Source organism: Phyllostomus hastatus, unplaced genomic scaffold, assembly GCF_019186645.2.
Source record: "Phyllostomus hastatus isolate PE091 unplaced genomic scaffold, TTU_PhHast_1.1 phas_contig_40, whole genome shotgun sequence".
Classification (NCBI taxonomy): Eukaryota; Metazoa; Chordata; class Mammalia; order Chiroptera; family Phyllostomidae; genus Phyllostomus; species Phyllostomus hastatus.
Genome location: NW_025333872.1, coordinates 94,903,534 through 94,922,592, shown reverse-complemented (window position 1 = coordinate 94,922,592; position 19,059 = coordinate 94,903,534). Strand labels below are relative to the sequence as shown.

At 57.2% G+C, this 19,059-nt stretch overlaps 1 protein-coding gene across 2 annotated transcripts in view; it reads right to left on the bottom strand.

The window, feature by feature from the left end:
- Nucleotides 1–17,434, bottom strand: part of FNDC1 (fibronectin type III domain containing 1) — a 77,231-nt gene extending 59,797 nt beyond the window's left edge. For both annotated transcript variants that reach the window (XM_045843758.1, XM_045843759.1), the window contains exon 1: nt 17,148–17,434. In XM_045843758.1, the coding sequence (XP_045699714.1) occupies nt 17,148–17,256 (109 nt within the window). In that variant the 5' untranslated portion in view covers nt 17,257–17,434. The remainder of the gene's footprint in view (nt 1–17,147) is intronic.
- Nucleotides 17,435–19,059: the final 1,625 nt, after the last annotated feature.

Below are 19,059 nucleotides of genomic sequence, written 5' to 3'. Positions count from 1 at the left end.
AGGCCTTTGGGGGACCCTGAAACCATACTTTCGACGCAACCTTAGGGTCAATCTGCTTGTAAGACCAGTTCTGAGTTTCAGGGTCTCTAACGGCCTCCGGCCAGCACACCCCCACTTCTGCCCTACCCCCAGCACACACAGATGGGGCCAGCCACTCGGTGGGCAGGAAACACTTTCGTTCCCTGGATTCCCATCGACTTTGGCAGTTAAGGCTGATGTCCCGTTTGGTGAACGCCACCCGTGCCTCGCTCAGGGAGAACTGGACGAGGAGAGGAAGGCCGGAGGAAAGGCACGCTGGTCCATTGTCCAGCGCCCCCCGGACCCCCCGGGGCCTGGGCTCTGAGTGCATTCATCAAACCAGCATCCATCTAAGGAACAACCGATCCAGGCAGGCGCAGGTCCACGTGCATGAACTTGGACTAGAAAGCTTATTCTTGGGGGCTGATCACATTGCGTAGGTCTCACGACTTCACACCTTCAGTGTGACGTGAAGGCACGAGGAACGTGGAGTCGGCTCCAGGGTCTGCAGGCTGCATTCTGGGACCTCCGCTGCAGGCTCCACATCCTGGAAGCTGAAGATGAGCTATGACAACGTGGGACCTGGTTTAGGTGTACGTGTCCGTACAGACTTACTACAGACCAGCCCCTCTGCTCGGTAACTGAAGCCCGTGGCCTTCTGCGAGAGTGTCGGCACTCTCACCTAATGAAGATGAGAGTGGGCACGTTCTTCCAAGCCCTACGTCCCATGAACTGCCTCTCTAAGGAGAAACGGGACAAACCCAAGGTCAACACAACAGGAGTTAAGTGGCTCAAGGCAGGGAACATTGAGAGGTTCCTCACAGCGTGCCTGGAGGGGCAGGGCCACCCCAGGCTGCGCCCTCTCCTCCGCGGGACACAAGCGAGGTAAGGAATGGCAGCTGCGGCCTCCGGGACGGCGGGTGAAGTAAGTGAATTCCCTGCCTGTGTCCTTCCCACCTCTCCCAGCCAAGGCTGCCCTCGCATGGAGACAGAGGCCCGGGCGTGCCAGACGGGAGAAGGAGACCGGCAAGGCCGCTCTGGCTCCAGCCGTTTCACACCACAACAAAGTCGTGTCTGTGCTTCCTACCAGGGACCTTTATCCAGATGCAAGAGGATGCTGCCAGATCCCGAGCGGTAAAATGATATTCTGGTGGCCTTTCGGGTACCTGGCAGCTGCCAGGCTAGACAGCCCCGTGGCGTTGGTCCCAGGAGACCTCTCCTGGTCTGTCCTAGAATGGGACATTCGGGCACAGTCGACTCCTTGAGTTTTCCCTGGGACCTAGCTCCAAACTCAGGCCTGATCCAAGCGGGCCAGTTTGGTTCAAGGGACAGATAGGGGTCTGCGTCTACTCAGGTTTGGAAAGCAAGATGCCGACGGTTCTGTGACGTCTGTGTTCCAGAGGGTCTTCAGCTTCTGCAGAGTGGCCTCAAGGGGTTCTCCAGGGCTGACAATCACCCTCAGAAGCCTGAGTGCAGCAGAGCTGGGGCCCGGGCCAGCCTGGCTGAGCAATATCTTCACAGCCGTTCGCCGTGGTAGACGGGGGCACAGTCCCTCCCCTGCCCCTCCCCCGTCTTCCCACTCTGGCATCTCTCGTGGCACCTGGCGCGACCGTACGCCCGGTACTCACTTAAAATGCTAGTGGATTCAAGAAAAACAGGGTAGGAGGATTTAGACGAATGAGGTCAACCAGCAGTCTCCAAACCAAACACCTCCAAGAACTGGGTATTCCCTCTAGGCATGACCATGAACCTGACGCCAATGTGCAGCCTCCCTTCAGGGTGAGGGTCAGGACCCCCTGCCCTGCCTTCTGGACCCCCTTCATCCCGGCACTAATCACTGACCCGCCATGGACCCTCCTGGGGTAGTAGGTAGGGATTTCCTTCCCCATCCCCCGGTCTCCGAAAGGCTCTGAAACGAGGAAGACTCATTCTTTAGCCAGCTCCAAAGCCAAGTTGGCCTCCAGTCTGAGTTGACCTCCAGGCCTTTCCCGGTCTGTCCGACTCCAATCCCAAGCGTCGCCCTGCCCACGCCGACCGCAGCAGCCCCCCAGGGTCTCAGCAAGGTGGCAAGACCACAGTGCAAAGATAGCCTGATGTTATCGTCCCAACCACATAAAGGTGGCCCGGCGTCCATAGAAGTCGCTCCCCTTACAAAATTCCCAGGGAAAACTGGAGTCCGGAGCAAGGACTTCTTGGTCTTATGGCTTAATGTCAATGTAAAGAAATTGAAGTCCACATTTGTTTCCCCTCCAACCAACTCTGTTTCGCCTCAGCCAGAGCAGACCCACTGAGCAGAGCCGGACGGGCTCCGGGCGCCGGCGGCGAGGGCCGTCTCTGCCGCCTTCCGCTGGAGGTGGCCTAGACCCTCGAGGACTCCCCGAAGTAAAAAGAATGGAATCCTGTCTCCCACTCGCCTCAGTTCCCACAGCCCCGAGAGGCTGAAGTCTCTACGAGGCAGCAAATCTGAAACGAGCTGTGTCTGGACACACACTCCTTTTGTCTGCCTGGTGAAGCCCTGGTCCGAGGCCTTCCCGGGGCCGGCTCAACCCCCGACCTTCCCCACACGCGGCTGCACACACCAAGGAGTCCTGAGGTGTGGATTGCCGTGTTTTGCCGTGGACGATGCGCTCCCGTGTATCACGTGCACCCACATTTTTTGCCCAAACCTCCAGGGAAAAAAAATCTTTCATTTTTATTTTTTAATTAACTTGTTATTTGTTTGTATGTAGAAACAAACCCGATTATCCTATTCCAGGATATTATTTTGCATACAGATATTGTTACTGCTTCCTAGAGTTATACTTTTAATGCATAAGCATAAATAAAAGAATTAAAACCATTTATATAGATATGGAATTCGTACTACCCATGCATAATGCACACCCTTGCGTTTCCCTCAAAAATTTGCACAAAAAGGTGTGCATTACACACGGCAAAATACGGTAGTTCAAGCTGGGTTTTTGCCACTCGCAGCCAGCCCCTGATGGGCAAAGAGACTATTATCAGGATCTTCTATGAAAGTCAGAAATAACTCTTTGAAGCCACTGATACGTTTGGTCACAAAAGGCTGCCGGTGCAGACACGCCCAAAGGCATTGGGGCACATTCCAGCCGGGGGCGGCTGCCGCTCGAGCTGAGTGCCCGCGCCGCCCAGCCTGGCAGCCGGCACGGGAAGAGGGAGAGGACAGCCCGGGGCGAGGAGAAAACCCCCAAAGGAATGGGTAACAGCTTTGGAAATAAGCTAGCCCCTGGAAACCCCAAAAATGCAAAAATTATTTCTTAAGTAGAGCGAGGATTGCTCTCTAATGCAACAAACGCTCGTGTTTATGTGAGTCTGTCTGCTCCATCTTTGTTTGAAACTCAAGTTTTACTTTCCACTGGAAACCGCCAAATACTTCCCAGACCCTGAGATGAAGAAAACACAGCTCGCAGTGAAATGACGAGCGTTCCACCAAAAATCCAGCCCACAAGCCAGAAAGCGGTTAGCGCGCACTAACACTGCAGTATCGCTTGGGGACAGGAATCAGCGTGACACGCAGCTTTGAGACGACGATTCCCAGGAAAGGTGGGAAAACTCGGCTATTGTCCCTGAGACGCCAGGTAGCCCAGGAATCTTCCAAAATGCAGAAACATCCAGACGGTTGGCAACATGTGGGCAAAACACGGAAAGGATGGAGTTTTAAACAATTTTTCAAATGGATGTTGGGATCGTATGCGCCAGATAATGATGACTCTTCCATCCAAAAAAGAAAAAAAAAAAAGAACAGAGAAAGTAGGTGGAGGTTGTTTTGCAGCCTTGTGAAATAAAAGTGACACTAGTGCAGTTCCCAGATGGCCGGTGGCCTTTCCCACCAGAGGGAAGGCGGGGCAGACGCAGGGCGAGTGTGTAAATAACGGGCCGGCCCCTCTCCTGACCTTTCCCAGTGCGCGTGGGCTCGGCCACACTTGTGCGCGCTCGGCGTGGTTCTCTGGGATGACAGTACAAAACGTGAAACCGACACCCAGGTCTTTGGAGTCTTTACACCTGAAAAGCACTCCTAGGAGCTGCGGGAGCTCTGCAAACAGAACCTGCACGCCCTCCGTGGGAAGGCCCCGCGGCACCGACCTCCCACCAGGGAGGAACAGCAAGCCCAGCAGACGGCCGGTCCCACAGAAGACCCGAGGCGGCCAGGGCACACTCCCCAAAACGCAGCCGATTTCCCCACGTCCTGGACACGGACGGGACTCTGCCCCCACGCCTGCAGTGTCCTGTCCTAGCTACCCAGTGAGGATACAAGCCAGTGGAGTAAGAAGCCAGAAGATTGCAAATGCCCCACGCTGCTCTGTGGGGCTGGGCCCCAGCCGCCCGCTGCCCTCGGTGTTTCTTCACGAACAGAGGCGCCCGCTGGGCTCAGCGTGTCCTCCCGCTCACCTCTGCCCTGGCCTCCGTCCACCACACCTGAGTTCCCCTGGTTGCCCCTGACCCCTCGGGCGCTTTCCAGTGTTGTGATAACAGCAAAGCATCACTTGTTCACACTCAAAGGCCGAATCAGCTCGCACGCGTGCCTATGAGCTTACAAGGGCACTGGTGGTCACTGAACACAACTGTGAATCGTATTTCCTCTCCATCCACCAGGAGAAGCCAGACGGTGGTGCCATCCCGGTCTCAGACTCTTTCAAGTGCAGTTTGTCAGGGTCCGTTTAGAGTCTGTCCGGGCAGTCAGCACCGCCGCCACCCTCGACCCTCTCTGGACAAGCGTTCTCCACCCGCCGAGAGTTTCAGGGGCCACGTGGCAGGGAAAGAGGTGCTCCCCGTCGCCCCCCCCCCATGCTGTGCTGCTCATCAGCTGGGGGTGCCCGAGGTCGCCAGGTACCCCTGCAGGCAGGTGGGAACTCCCCCGAGGAGAGAGCCCCATGCTGCCCGCACAGCGCTCCCTCCGCGTGGTCCCTCGTCCTCCGGAGCTGGCCCCCCACCTGCCCCCCATGGCACCCTCAACGCAGCCACCACCCTGTGACACTGCTAAACAAAGGCTCTCTCGTTACCTGAAGGGTTCATGGCTCCTCTCGGACAAAGCTTGCCTAGAATGTCCTAGAGTCTAGGTGGTTTGTTTATTTGTATTCGCGGGAAACAGACGACGAGAGAAAGGCCAGATAGTCGTTAATACAGTTTACGTCACATCGTTCCCTTTCATTCCCTTCTCTCTTCCCTCCCGCCACCTCCCGACGTGGGGAAGACCTACGAAGCAGAAAAACAATAAAATGAAGGAGCGAGGAATTCTGTTTCCAATTAACAAGCGGCAAAGCTAAAATCAAATTCTCAGGTCCGAGCATTGCTCTTAACATGAATCTGCCGTCTTCCTCGAGATGTTTCCTGAGGCAACCAAACCTCACGTGAAGTTTCTACGAGGCCCAGCCCAGCCCAGGTTGCCCAGCTAATGTGTAACAGTCTGGAAGTTTGCATTGAATTCAGACACTGGGGGGCGGAGACACTGCTGGTTGGGCACCCCGACGCCATCCGCCCCACCCCTGCTGCTGCTCCCCCCTTGCCTTCTCCTACAACAGGAGCTGGGATGCCGATACTCATGACCCTCAGCCTCCCCGGCAGCCGGGGGGTGGCCATGTGATCGATTCCTGCCAATGACATCCACGTGGAAGTTACTGCTCTTGCCACTGCCAGGAAAGCACTTTATAAAGGGGTCACGATCTGCGGTCCTGTGCTTTTGGCCTTTTGTATCTTCTCCGTTTCCTCCTCTGGGATGTCAGCACGACACCTAGAGATGCCGCAGCCGTCTCGGGACAGGAAGTGACCAGCTTGAGAATGACGGCCAGGCCTTGGATGGAGGAGCGGAACATGGAAAGGCCCTGGGTGCCTGGGTCCCTGCCCCCAGGTTTATTGGGGAGAGAAGCAATTCCCTTCCAGACGTCGCCACTGGCATTAAGATACTGCGTTCCCGGCAACACAGTCCGTCTCTGCCTGGTGTCATCATTTCTGGACCCATTCGTGGGAGCTGCTTTGTTTTAACTTTAATTTCTTCCCGTGTGTTCTTCTTAAGCAATCCCCCCTGGTGGTGGGGGGGCTTAGTTTTGACAATGGCAGTGCTGTCTTTGCCGGAAGCCGTGGACTTGGGGCAGCACATCTGCCCAGACAAGGACACGGCCGGGAAGGAGAGTGAAGGTCCCCAGCAAAGCTGGCAGAGTTCGATCATTAGGATTTAAGGTTTTAAGCTGTTGACCGTTTTCTTCAGGAACCAATGTAAGCAAAAGCTACCGTTCCAGGGGGAAAAAAAAAAACCCAAGAATGTTTCCCCTCTAGGCCATGGGCTTCCCAGAATGGTTTAGGGAAATGAACTTGGAGGAACTCCATAGACACAGCTATTTGTAACAACAATAAGGAAACAGGGGACCTAGAGAGAAAATGCCGACGACACGAAGAGGACACAGGCCTCTTGTCTGCTGTCGAGCCCGTCAGAGACGCTGCCAGGGCCCCGAACTTTCCAGGTTTTTGTGGGGCCTTTTGCACATTCTTCAGATTCAATTCGCAACTGAGAAATAGCTTCTTAAGGGCACATTGTTTGCCGGTCCAGCTTCAACTCAGCCTACTTATAAACTGCTTGACATGCCTGCCACAAAACTCCCTGCAAAATTCACTCCTCTGCCCAGAATGTGAAAGTCATTGTCTAACTATGTTAAACACCCGGGCATTACTGTCGCGAAAACCACCACCCGTCTTACTCAGAAAGCTCCCGGAAAAATACCCTTAGGAGGCGGGCCAAGCAAGTGTCGTGGCGAGGTCGGCAGGAGACGGTGTAAATGAAGGAGACAAGACCGAAAGCCAGCCACCCCAGGGACCCCGTGACAGCTCAGATGCCTGACAAATACCGCCTTTTTAAATATTTCAGGAAATCACTGCGTGGTTATGAACGGGCACAGGAAAATAATCTTTTAATGAAGAGGAAGAATGCATAACGCACCTAATGTAGCCAAGAGTTTGTTTTGCAGCAGGGCCACGTGTAATAAAAAAATAGAGAGAGAAGTAAAGGAGAAGACTGGACACGTGTTGTAACCTAGTGAGTGCCAGCCACTTAGTTTACTTTGCAACAGATATTACTGAGTCCCTACTGTACGTGAGCTTCTGCGCTAGGTGCTGGGGATTCAGAGGTGGTTGAAAGGAGTTCCTCCTTAACCGCGACGATTAGCTGCGGAATCCCTGACCCCGAGTCCTCTGCTGGGTGTTCTAGAAGTGGGCACTCGACGTCTTAGAGAGTTCGGTGACTAGCCCTTGAAGGTAAACATCTATGAATGTGTCACCCAGGTGGGTGACACAGAGTTACTAACGCAAGCCAGGTCATCACAGACACAGCGGGAAGGCAATGGCCGCCAGTCTTCCCTCCATGAGGGAAGCAGTCTGTGGGCACAGGCCAAGAAGCGGGAGGGTATCGGCGCTACCAGCAGAGCGCCACAGCAGGAGACATGATCAGGGCCCAGTGGGGGTGGGGAGTGGGAAGGGCAGTCCCCCTCCAGCTCGGCTGACCCGAAAGCATGGCCCTGGCGGGGTTCCAGGAGGAGCACTGCTGTCCTCGGCTCGAACTCGAAGAGGATACTCACTCAAGCCCTCTCTGTGCCCCTGGCCCAGCCTATCCCCCTGCTCCCCACCCCAATGCTCCGACTTGCTTCCGGTCATGAAAATCCATTCCACTCTCAGAGCATGAGCAGGCTTCGTGGACTCGCCCCAGAGATCCCCAGTCAAAGCCCCCACGTGCTGTAAGAGAGACACACAGCTATCTGCTCAGACAGCAGCCGCGTCCCGCCGCCCAGACCCTTCCCGCCCAGGCGTGAGAGTCCCAGCGGACTCACGACAGACGCAGCCGTGACAGAGGTCAGCTCGGGTCTCAGGGGAGTCGAAGAGTTTTGTTTTCCCTGCCCCTCCTTTCTCTTCCCTTTGGCTGTGGTTTGCTCGGACTCTGAGAGTCAATAACCACAAGAAGATGCTTGAATTCTACCATCAATCAGCAAGTAATGGAAGGAAATTGTTGGGTGGGGCGAAAAATAATCTTTAAACCCAAGAAGGGCCAGGACATCTGTTACAGCAGAAGAGAATGTGGCAGCTTCCCACGACGTAAGAATGTTCAAGAACGCAGACGCTGGGTGGGAAAACAAGGCTGCCTCATCTCATCACAGAGAAGTTGCACCAAAAAAATAAAATCGGCCCTGGCTGGTGTGGCTCAGTGAATTGAGCACTGGCCTGCAAACCAAAGTGTCACAAGTTCGATTCCCAGTCAGAGCACATGCCTGGCTTGCGGGCCAGGTCCCCAGTAGGGGGCGCATGAGAGGCAACCACACATTGGTGTTTCTCTCCCTCTCTTTCTTCCTTCCCCTCTGTCAAAATATAAATAAATGAAACCTTTAAAAATAAAAAAATAAAATCTATATAAAAGAGAGAAGTTTTACTGAAAAGGAAAAAAAATGTAGACTGAGTCAACACCCAAGTGTACCCTCCAGGCAAAGCCCTGAGATGAATTGTGCGAATTCTCTTGCTGCTGTTATCCTTCTCTGCACATCGGTGTGGAAGCATTCAGAGCTGAGCACCGTGACTGGCCGGGAGAAGCTCATTACAGCATAAGTACCAGAGGGTCCATGCTGCTACACTTACCACGGTCAAGGCCACTATTTCCTGCCACACTGGTCCCGGCTTCTCTATTATTAAATGTTCGTGCCCTGTGCCTCAGAGCCTAGCACAGTCGCTGGCCCACAGAAGCTCTGGGCTAATTACTTAATTACTCCCTTTATGAATGAAGGCTCTAGCCAGGCTTGAGCTGCGAGTGAAGCCCACAGCATGTGCGTAGGACTTTGGCACTCCGCGGCGACGGTTCGGCACACACAATACACCCAGTGACTCACGTCCTCCCACAGCTCGGCTGGGGCCCAGTGTAGGAAGCCGTGTGAATTCTTTCACCTACTCGAGAGGAATTGTGTCGGTCAGCATACTGTATGTTGAGGGTTGCATTGTGTCCGCCCCCGGAAAGATAGGCTGCCCAGGACCCGGGAATGGGGTTTGGAAACAGGATTTGTGCAGGTGTAACCAAGTGAAGATAACATCGTGTTTGATTGGGGTTGGCCTCAACCCGGTACGACCAGGACCCTTAAGGAAGACTGGAGGAGAACGCCCAGGCCAGAGGGACGCATCCAAGACTGAGGAACATGCAGGAATGCTGGCAGCCTCGGCAAGAAGCCGAGAAGAGACGGGGAGGCTTCTCCTCCAGAGCCTTCAGGGTGAACATGCGCCGGCCACACAGATTTCAGATTTCCGACCTCCATAATCATGGGCGAGTGAGTGCACGTCTGCTGTCTCAAACCACCCGGTCTGCAGTCCTCGGTTATGGCAGCCTCAGAGCACTAGTAGTGACCCGAGTAAACACAGTCCTTCACTCCCACTGCAGATGGGACCTCCAGCTGCAGCCAGCGCCCTGCAAAACTCACATGCTGACCCCACGGGGCCAGGGTGACAGGGATGCGGGGGACCGTCCCACACTCGTCACCCCCACACAGCCTGCTGGCCTCACGCCCACCTACATAAATATGTTTCGTGCCCATCCTACGGAATGAATACCAAAGAAGGTGCATCCAGGCGTCCCTCGGGGGCTTACCGGGCATGCGCTGTTTGCAGGAAGCTGGGTGGGCACCGAGGAGGCGTCAGTGGACAGAACCCACAGAATGTCCTGCCCTCCCGGAGGTTCCATCCCAGTGGGGGAAGGTGGCAGTGGTCAAGTGCAACTGGACCCTCAGGGGTGATCCATGAAGCCAGAATAAGAAGAGCCAGGGGTAGGTGTCGGAGGACACTGGTAAATGAGAAGGTGATGTCGCACACAGCACCCGAAGACAGCGAGGGCTGGCACGTAGACAGAGGCTTAAGGAAACTGGTCCAGGCAAGGGGAGCAGCGAGCGCAAAGGCCCTGGGGCTGGAAGGCGTGGGCACATCAGGGAGCCAGCCAGGAGGCCGGGGGCTGGAGCTGAGAGTGGTGCCGAAGACGGCCACGGGCAGCCCTGAAAATTCGGTTTGTATCTGAGAGAGATGGGGAGCATCTGGAAGGTTCCGTGACTTCGTGCATGAGGAGAAGCCCCACGGCTGCTGGTGCGAGAACAGGGTGGAGGGGAGAGGGCAGAGGCAGGGAGACCGGTGAGGAGGGCCCTGCCATCACCCAGGTGAGGGGACGCGGACCTGGGCTGGACCAGGGCTTCCCTGCCGCGCCGAATCCTGAGCCAGGAGACCCCGGTGCATGCAAAATGACGTGCCAACCAACTGTCGTGACCTCCGGCAGAGGGGGCAAAAAGAAACACTCCTTAAAAACAGGCTCTCACCAATCTCGAAAGGTTACATATTGTGCAGTTATATTTACATGACCTCCCTGAAGTGATGAAACCACAGAGACGGAGAACAGGGTCACCAGCGCCAAGGGTCGCGGAGGAGAGGAAGGGGAGGGGGTGTGGTCGGAAGAGGAACTAATGAGGGACCCTCTGCCGGAAGCTGGTGTCTTGACTGTGTGGCCGCACAATCCGCACCCAGGACAAAGCTGCACAGAAACACACACACGCGCACACACACACACACACGCACGCACGCACGCATGCGCGTGCAGACTGGGCTGCACCAGCGTCTGCTTCCTGGCGGGGCGGAGTGCCACACCACCGCTGGGGACTGTGTTAGCTCGGGGAGGAGCCCGTGGAAGGCACGTGGGCTCTCTGCTCTGTGACTTACAACTGCATGTGAGTCTTCAACCATTTCAAAATAAAAACTTTTCAAACCATTTTTAAAATAGTCTTTGACGCCTTTGAAGATGTTTAAAGCCCCGACCCCTGTGCCCGGGAGAAACGAGCCCGCCGCAGGGGACGCCTGACGAGCGGTGCCTTCAAGCATGCTTGGCCACCGAACCGCAGCTAACACAGCAAACCACCAGCTTCTGAGAAAGGCACGCCCCTGTGTCCCCCCCTATGCGTGGGGGTGTCAGTGGATGACCCACAGCTGCACGTTGCCGGCCGGACAGGCTGAAGGCACTTCATGAAACATGTCAGGATGAGGCGGTGCCACCGGGCGGCTTCCCCTCTGTCACCCCAGAGGACCTGCCCATTGTCACCAGCAGCCCCGGCCCGATCCTTCAGAATGCAGCTCACAGGGGCCCGCCTGCCCCGCTGCCCACGCCTCACCTAGAGGAGGTCGCTTCTGCCGCGCTCCTAGAAGGCGACCCCTGACCGTTCGGGGTCTCTGGCCTCTTCACCCCGCCAGGCTCTGGGGTTCTGGCCACAGGTGACTGTTGGTGGGATCCCTCTCCAGGACAGCTTGGCGTCACCTCAGTTAGGAGCCATGGACACGGGCCTGGTCACGCTGTGGCCTAGGGTGCCGACTAGTCCAGGCGCACAGGGGACTCGCCGCCCACTGTCCTCCAAGAGCAGCACAGCTCACCCGGGTCTGGTCCGCGGGCTCAATCACCTGTCCATGATGACATCTGTCCGGGACGAAACGGCTTCCGAACCTGAGCCGAATTTTTAGCTGGGCTTCCAGGTTGACCGTCACTATCTAGACCAAAAATCTACATAAATAGTATCCACTGATTTCCTCCTTAATCCAAATGACTTACCATTTGGAGTTTCAGCGACTCCTAACACTACTCACACGGAGATTTTCCCCTTAGAAACCACACTGAATTCTGTCCACAGGCCCCGAAGCCTTTCACTGAACCGTTCAGTACTCTTGGGCCCCGAAGTCTGCCAGTCTGCCCACGTGCGAGCGTGTGAGACCCAGCTCCCTGGAACCCATTCCAAAATGGGACTTTGCTAGAACATAGGAGCCATCTCAGCCAGGACCGAAAGTGAAGACAGTCAGCGGGGTCTACACTGTAATGAAGAACTCGCCGACCCCAGATGAGTAAGCAGATAGAAAAGAAGTCCCAAGCGCAAGGAACGGAGGCGTCATCTGGCCCCGCCCCCACCTCCGCCTGACGCCAGCGTCGCCCTCCGCCCCGGCTGCCGCCGCCTTCCCCCGACGCCGTGGTGCGCCCCGCTGCGGACACTCCTTCTGTGGCCACGGTTGCTTGGATTGTGGTCAAACTCCAGGAGCTTCCTGCGCTGGCTGCTGCTGACCCCCACCCCCAAATGTCACTGCCACCCCAGGGGGCCCCTCTTGCAGGAGCCACCCGGGACACACGTGTGTCCTCAAACACGTGCAGCAGCTCCTGGCTGTTGGGCTCGCGGCGTGGTCTGTGCCTCCCCCTGACACGTCCTTCCTCGTCTTCCACGGTCCAAGGCCAGTCCAAGGATGGCTGTCCCGGACCTTCCCGTCTGACCCTCCCCCACCCCAGCCTGGGGCTGCCCTCACAGGTGCCACGCTGTCTGTGTCCCCTCCCCCACCCTCTGCCCCTGATTTAGGTGGTCTGCCATAAACGGCTTGAATTCGGGGACCCTTCTGGTTCAAATGCAAGGCTGGCAGGCCCGGAGTTGGGAATTCCACGACGGGATCAAACATTCAGCGGGAATCACTGTACGAGATGTTGACCGGCTGCCGTCAGGAGCTGCGCCCCGGGCACTGCTCAAGGGCCCGTTGTCCCTGCACCCACGAAGCAAAGGGCACTTTGCCCCAGCACGGATCTTACTTATATCCAAATCCCAAATATACCATATAACAGGGAGTAGAGTGGACGGCCACGTCACCCGAGGTCAAGCCCTCCTTGAGATGAACACGCTTCTGGGTGGGACACAGCCGTGCTCTGCAGCCAGCGGCCGTGGGAGGGGCGCATCCCGAGCAAATCAGAGGCGGCGGTGCCCCGCGCCCCACCCTAAGGAAGGAAAAGCCGGGAAAGACCGGCCACGCCCAAACCAATGGTGGCCAACCAGAGCTAGGAGCGTCTGCAGGAGGAGCGTGGGGTTTGGGTTCAAGACACTGGGGTCCCAATCCTGAGGCTGCCACAGGCCGGTGACTGACAACCCCCCCGCCCCGCCCACAGCCCCTCCCAACCGAGGACACTACCGGCCTCACAAGGTTGCCGTGAAAATTCGGTGACAGGCGGGGAATGGAAATCGCGGTGGCACTTCCAACTGCTGGCTTTTATTAAAAAGAAATTAAAACGCACACCTGAGAACTCGTAAAAATAAAGACAGAATTAAGTGGCCGGCACTTTGTAGGTCATGATGGCGTTATGATTTAATCCCTTTCCGCGCACACAAGGGCCCCAGGAGGGAAAGGAGGCAGCGACAGGAACGGCTCCCCGGGGTGCCGTTGCGCTCACAAACCTGCCTTCGAGTTGGCCTCCCTCTGCCTGGTACAAACAAAGTCCGCTGAAGGGGGGAGGGGGGGACTTAGACCGACTGCTCAGACTCGCTCAGCACTGATGACCGGTGCTCAGGGGGCAGTTGCCCCCGCCCCCACCGTCCCTTGTCCCCTGCAGGGTCCCCCAGCTGCTGCGGCTTTGGCAGGACCGGCTACAGGGCTGCTGACCCAGCTTTAGGTTTAGGCTTCGGATTCTTTCTCGCCAGCGGGCAGTTGAAAATTACTACCAAGTAGCAAAGTTGGGGAAGAAAAAAAAAAAGACAAACGGTAAGGGAAAACCAAAGCAGATAAATGAATGTTTGTCCTAATTCTCTTAGCTCCTGGGGTCCGCGCGCCGTGGCCACGCCGCCGGAAGGCCAGCAGCGCCCTCTAAGGGCCGCGGGGCGCAAGCGCCGTCGCCAGCCGGGGTCAGAGCGGAAAAAAGGAGCAGGGAGAAAATCTGGGAGAAAAATCTGTCCTCCACATGACGTCACCTAATACTCAGCGCCACAAACATCCCATAGTCACAGTTTCTAAATCTTAACCATCTGGCCCATGCTGGAGAATTCTTCTTAATTAGATAGTAGTTACACAATTCCCCAAAATTGAATTAATTCATACTCTTTGTAAGACAAGGAAAACCTCTCGAAGGAAGGAAAAGAGGGTATTAGCTCATACGTATAACGGATACCTCCCTCATTCCAAACGCCCCAGCGTCTGGTTACCGAACTGATAAGAGAAATAATGAAACAATCTGCCTTCCCGTCCCCCACCCCCCGCTGCCCAGTTCTCCTCAAAGGAATCCAAGGTTTCAGTTTCTGACCTACCCAAACAAAACCACCTATAGATTAACAGGTGACGACATATATATATTCTTCTATCTCTTTGATTTTGACACCTTGAAACACCCACCTCTATATGTTCTAACAGACATAAGAGCTCCTGAAAAGAGGTTTAATTGTAATTCAAGAAAACCCCAAATTCCACAAGGAACAGTGAAAAGAAGTCTGGTCCCTGACCAGCAAAGCGAGATGGGGCTTCCCCCTGAAACCCACCCTCACCCTGCAGAACAGTGAACCCCCAAGACGGGCAGGCCCTAATCTCTGGGACCTGTGAGTATGTGGCCTCCTGTGGCACAAGGGGCTTTGCCGCTGTGATTACATTAAGGGCCCGGAGACGGGGAGATTGCCCCGTGGGTCCGGCGCAGTCACAAGGGTCCCCGTCCGTGACAAGAGCAGACAGGAAGGTCAGAGTCGGAGAAGGTGACGGGTGCACAGAGGTGGAGGATCCCCGACAGGGGCCGTGAGCCGGGGAACCCCGGGCCCCTGTAGAAGCAGGAAGGGGCGAGGCTGGATTCTCCCCTGGATCCTGCAGAAGGAACCCAGCCCCGATGGCAGCCCACTGAGCCCCATTTCGATCTCTGACCTCCTGGACTCTAAGATAATACATTTGTTTGGCTTTAAACTGCTCAGCTCGTGGTAACATGTTACAGCAGCAATGGGAAACGGAGCCATCCTGACAATGCTCTGCAACTGCCTGGTGGTATCCTTCCAGGGACATGAGTCGTCTCGGCCATTCTCTGACAGCCTCTCCTGCCACAGTAATGAGCTGTATGCTCAGCCGAGGGATCGAATCATTCTTTCGTCTGGGTGGGCTCCAGCGCCCGCAGCACAAGGCAAGGCATGTTCACGCCCTAAAGAGAAGAGCAGTAGGAGGGAAACATGGCAGAGCTGGAGGAGGGCTGGGCCATAGAGAGTCCTGAGGGGCTGCTACACTGAAAGGAAGCTGCCCTTTTCTTGCCCCAGTGTTTTCAGAAACATGTCTCCATCGTGGAGCGGCAGGTGGGGGAGGGGGGTCACTTGCTTATTTTGTTTCATGTTTTAACTGACCGAGTTGAAGGGTTTATTTAGATCTCCACTACGCCCTGCAAATCACCTGTATTTTCAGGAAAACCCCGCTGAGCTGCGGTGACCTGCCACTGTTCACGTGGCTCTCTGTGGTTTCCTTACAGGCATTCTGGCCCCAAGGGTGTGGGCGGCAGGGGTGGGCCGACTCCAGCCGCCTGCTGGGCGCAGGCGGGACTGCAGCCGGGGAGGCTGCCCGGGCCTGGCTGTCAGACCCGCAGCACAGACGGGAAGCCTCCTGGGGGGGCAGACGAAGTAAACCGTGTGCCCCACGATCTGCGTCGCAGCTTCTGCGGGTTCCGTCTGTGTCTCCCTCCTACTATTTCACTTAAGTGCAGTAAATATCCATTTCGAAGTGTGCGGGTCCTCCTTTGTCCGTTTCCAGTTCGGCCATCATGCCACCCCAGCCACACACTAGAGAGAAGCTCCGGCGGGAGTTCCAGCGCCGGCATTTCGCGGCTCAGGAGCGCCGCGCCGCAGGCAACGCAACCCCGACCTCCTACACGCTCGCGGGGAACCCGAGGCAGGTGGCGGGGGAAGCTAACAGCAGTGAAGTGGCAACCGTCATGAAGCCAGTCTGGAGCATGGGTTCCATTCCAGTCCATCTTCTAAACCAAAAATGCTTTTAACATTCAGAAAACTTTAATTTAGGGGGGAAAAATGCCATGGGTTGTAGGTGGGGAAGTCAAGAGGCTTTAAAATAGTTTTATTCTTGTTAAATACTGTACAAAATGTTGGGTGACTCCTTCCCTAGAGATTGCTAACAGAGAGGAAAACGAAACCTGAGACGAACACGGTCTTTGATGGGGGGGTGGGGGAGTGGCATGTGGCACCCCCGCACTCGGTGTGACCCCGAAGCAGGCACTGTGCCCGGGGTGCCCACAAAAAGAATCACAAGGCGATGCGACCCCTGATTTCCCCCTTCCCCTTGTAGTGAGAGGGCAACAGAGACACAGAAAAAATGGCCCTCATTGGAATCGCATCTGAATTTTTATAGCTCATCTGGGAGGGAACTGTACTGACAAAAATGTCAACTTCTTGGATTCCTGCAAACTGATGACATGAACAAAAGCCACACAGTTTTGAGTGTGAAAATGCCTGCACAGGAAGTGGGAACCAGGGCCACCAGAGGCTTGGGGATTAAAAAAGAGAGAGACAGAGAGAAACCCACAATCTTGTCTGGCACAAGAAACCTGACAACAGCATGCTGGCATTTTCTGAAGAGTGTCACTCGCCTTTCAGCCCCCAAAGAAAACATCCAGCCCCAGCTTTGGAGGGGAGGGTGAGCTTCCCCCCAAACGACTATCTCAATTCCCTCTCCCTCCCTCCGCTCAGGACAAATGTCATCTCGCAGCTCCCAAGTCCCCACCGGGAGGTGCGGCCTCCACATCCTGAGGCTTCCCTGGGACGCCACGGTGCCAACCTTCTCCCCCCACGCGCTGCTGGAACAGTCCTTCCTGCCTGTCTGCGACCTGCAGGCCTCCCAGCCTCGGGGCAGGTGAACTGGGGTGGGGAAGGAGGATGTCGCGGGGAAATTCCGGGTGAAGGAAAGCAGCACCCCACCCCGCCGAAGCGCCAAGAAGTCGCTTTCCTCCCCGACCCCACCGTTGCCTGAATCTCCCCGGGAAGTTAGACGGCTCAGGTCTCCCGACGCCCGGGCGTTCGCCGTCAAAGTTGAAACCGAGAGCACTGAGCTCCCCTGGCACAGACGGTGTCCCTGCTCCCTCCTCCAGCGCGCAGGGCTCCGCGCGCCCAGGCTCCGCGCCCTCGGCCGCCCCCCGGCGCCCTGACTCGCAGCGATGAGGACGCACAGGTTAGTGACACGACACGCAGCCAGCACAGAGCGGGGCGGTGGTCCCCGGAGCGACAGACGGGGCGGGTGTGCATGGAGGCGGACAGAGAAGTGGTGAGGAGGCGCGGGGAGCCGGGCAGCCCAGCCCGGGCTGCGCGTACCTGGAGCCCCCGCAGAGGAGACGACGGGCAGCAGCGCTGCCAGGAGCAGCAGCGCCGCCCAGGGCAGCAGGCGCCGCGCGCGCGGGGGCGCCCTGGCCTGGGGCGCCATCGGGACCCCGAGGTGCGCGGCGGGCTGGGCGGGGGGGGGGCTGGGCGCTGGGCCTGAGTCGGGAGTGCTGAGGCGCCGCCGCCGTCGGGTCCCCGCCGTCCGTGTAGGTGTGTGCGCCCTGCGCTCTGCCCGCCGCGCCCCGGCCCCGCGCGAGTCTCTCCCTGCCCGCGTACCAGCCGCCGAGCTCTGCACTGAGGCAGGCAGCCACCGGCCGCGCCTTTTAGCCGCGCGCGGGCGCCCCCTGCCGGCAGCGGGGCGGTGGGGAGGTGGGGTGGCGGGGGTGGCTGGGACCGCGGCCCGGGCTCGGGGTGCCGATCGCCCCGGAACCCCGCTTGGTGTTTCTGAAAATTCGGTGATTAATGTGCAGGGCAAAGTGGCTGGGAAAGTTCCTCCCATCGTCTAACCTCTCTCTGGCTCGGAAAATGGCCCCAGGCGTCCAGTCGCTGCCAAGCCCCCGAATGCCCCATGTCCCCTTAAATAAATATCTCTGGTCTCAACGTCAGGGGCAGGGGCCAGGCCCCCGCACCTCGATCCGCACTTCGCGGTCTTGTCTTCGGCTCACTCCGGCCGGCCTTCCCCTCACCGCGCGCACCCAGGAGAGGGGTTCCCTGTGCTTAGACGCTGCGGCTCCCGCTGTCTCAGCGGTGGAGCGCACCCACTAGGTTGAAAGGCAGCCATCCCGAACTAAGCACGCGAGGAGTCCCGGCCAAGGACTTGATCGGCCTTGCTTCCTCCGATTCCCACAAGGCTAGCACTGCCCAGAGCTTCCCTGCTCCGGAATCCCACATGTCAGCGGTCAGCTCCCGGCCTTGGAAGCCTCCGGCGCGTCCACCTGGTCTGGGGCGCCCCTGGAGGCGACCCGGACGCCGGCGCCAGACAGGTCCCCCGGGGGGCTGGGCGCCGAGTGCTCTCATCCGCCCAGCGTGTCCTCGCAAATTTACCCGCCTGAAGCTGACGACCCAAAAACCTTGAGCAGATGTGTATCATTTTGCAGAGAGGAAAAGATTGTTAAATAAACTGTAGGCTGATGAAACAGAGAAACGCAGCATCTCTTTTCTGGAACACAACGACAGCATCCCCACGCCAGTGAGCCCCCGCTGGTGCTGGTGCCCCGTTCCCAAGAGCATCCCGGGAATGCACGGCCCTGCAGCCTTCCTTTCCGGGAAACCCTCTCCTGGGTCCCCGTGCGGGCTCTTCTTCCGTCGTCTGCTGAGCTCCGCGAGCAGCCCTTGGGGTTCGCGAGCGTGTCAGTGTTTAAACACACACCTTCTTCCATCCCCCCCTTCTGTGTGTGCCCACATGCCACTTATGGAACTATGGCTCTTGGCTGCCCGGCGCCCTCCCCACCCTGCCCTTCTTTCCAGAATAGTGGTCCTGCCCCCCACTCCCACCAAGTGGCCCTGGGGTGCCTCCCTAACACCCTTCACCCCCACCCCCACCCCAGCAACTGGTCCAAGGATCCCCAGTGGCCCGGGCCTAGTGGGTCAGAGTCAGGACTTTCGTAACTGCAGCTCGTGGAAAGCCTCTTCTTTCTCCCAGGCATGGGTGCGGGTGGGTGGTGTCTGTGGTAGGCCGAAGTATGGCCCCCCAAAAGATGCACGTCCCGATCCCTGGAACCCTGAATGTCACCATCTGTGGGGGCGCAGGGAGAGTCTTTGCAGATGTGATTAAGTTAAGAATCCCGAGATGGAGAGATTCCCCTGCATCTTCTGGCCGGTCTAAGCGCCATCGCCTACATCCTTCTAAGGAGGCGGAGGAGGAGATGGGGCATACTCGGAATACAGGGACGGGAGCGACTGACGC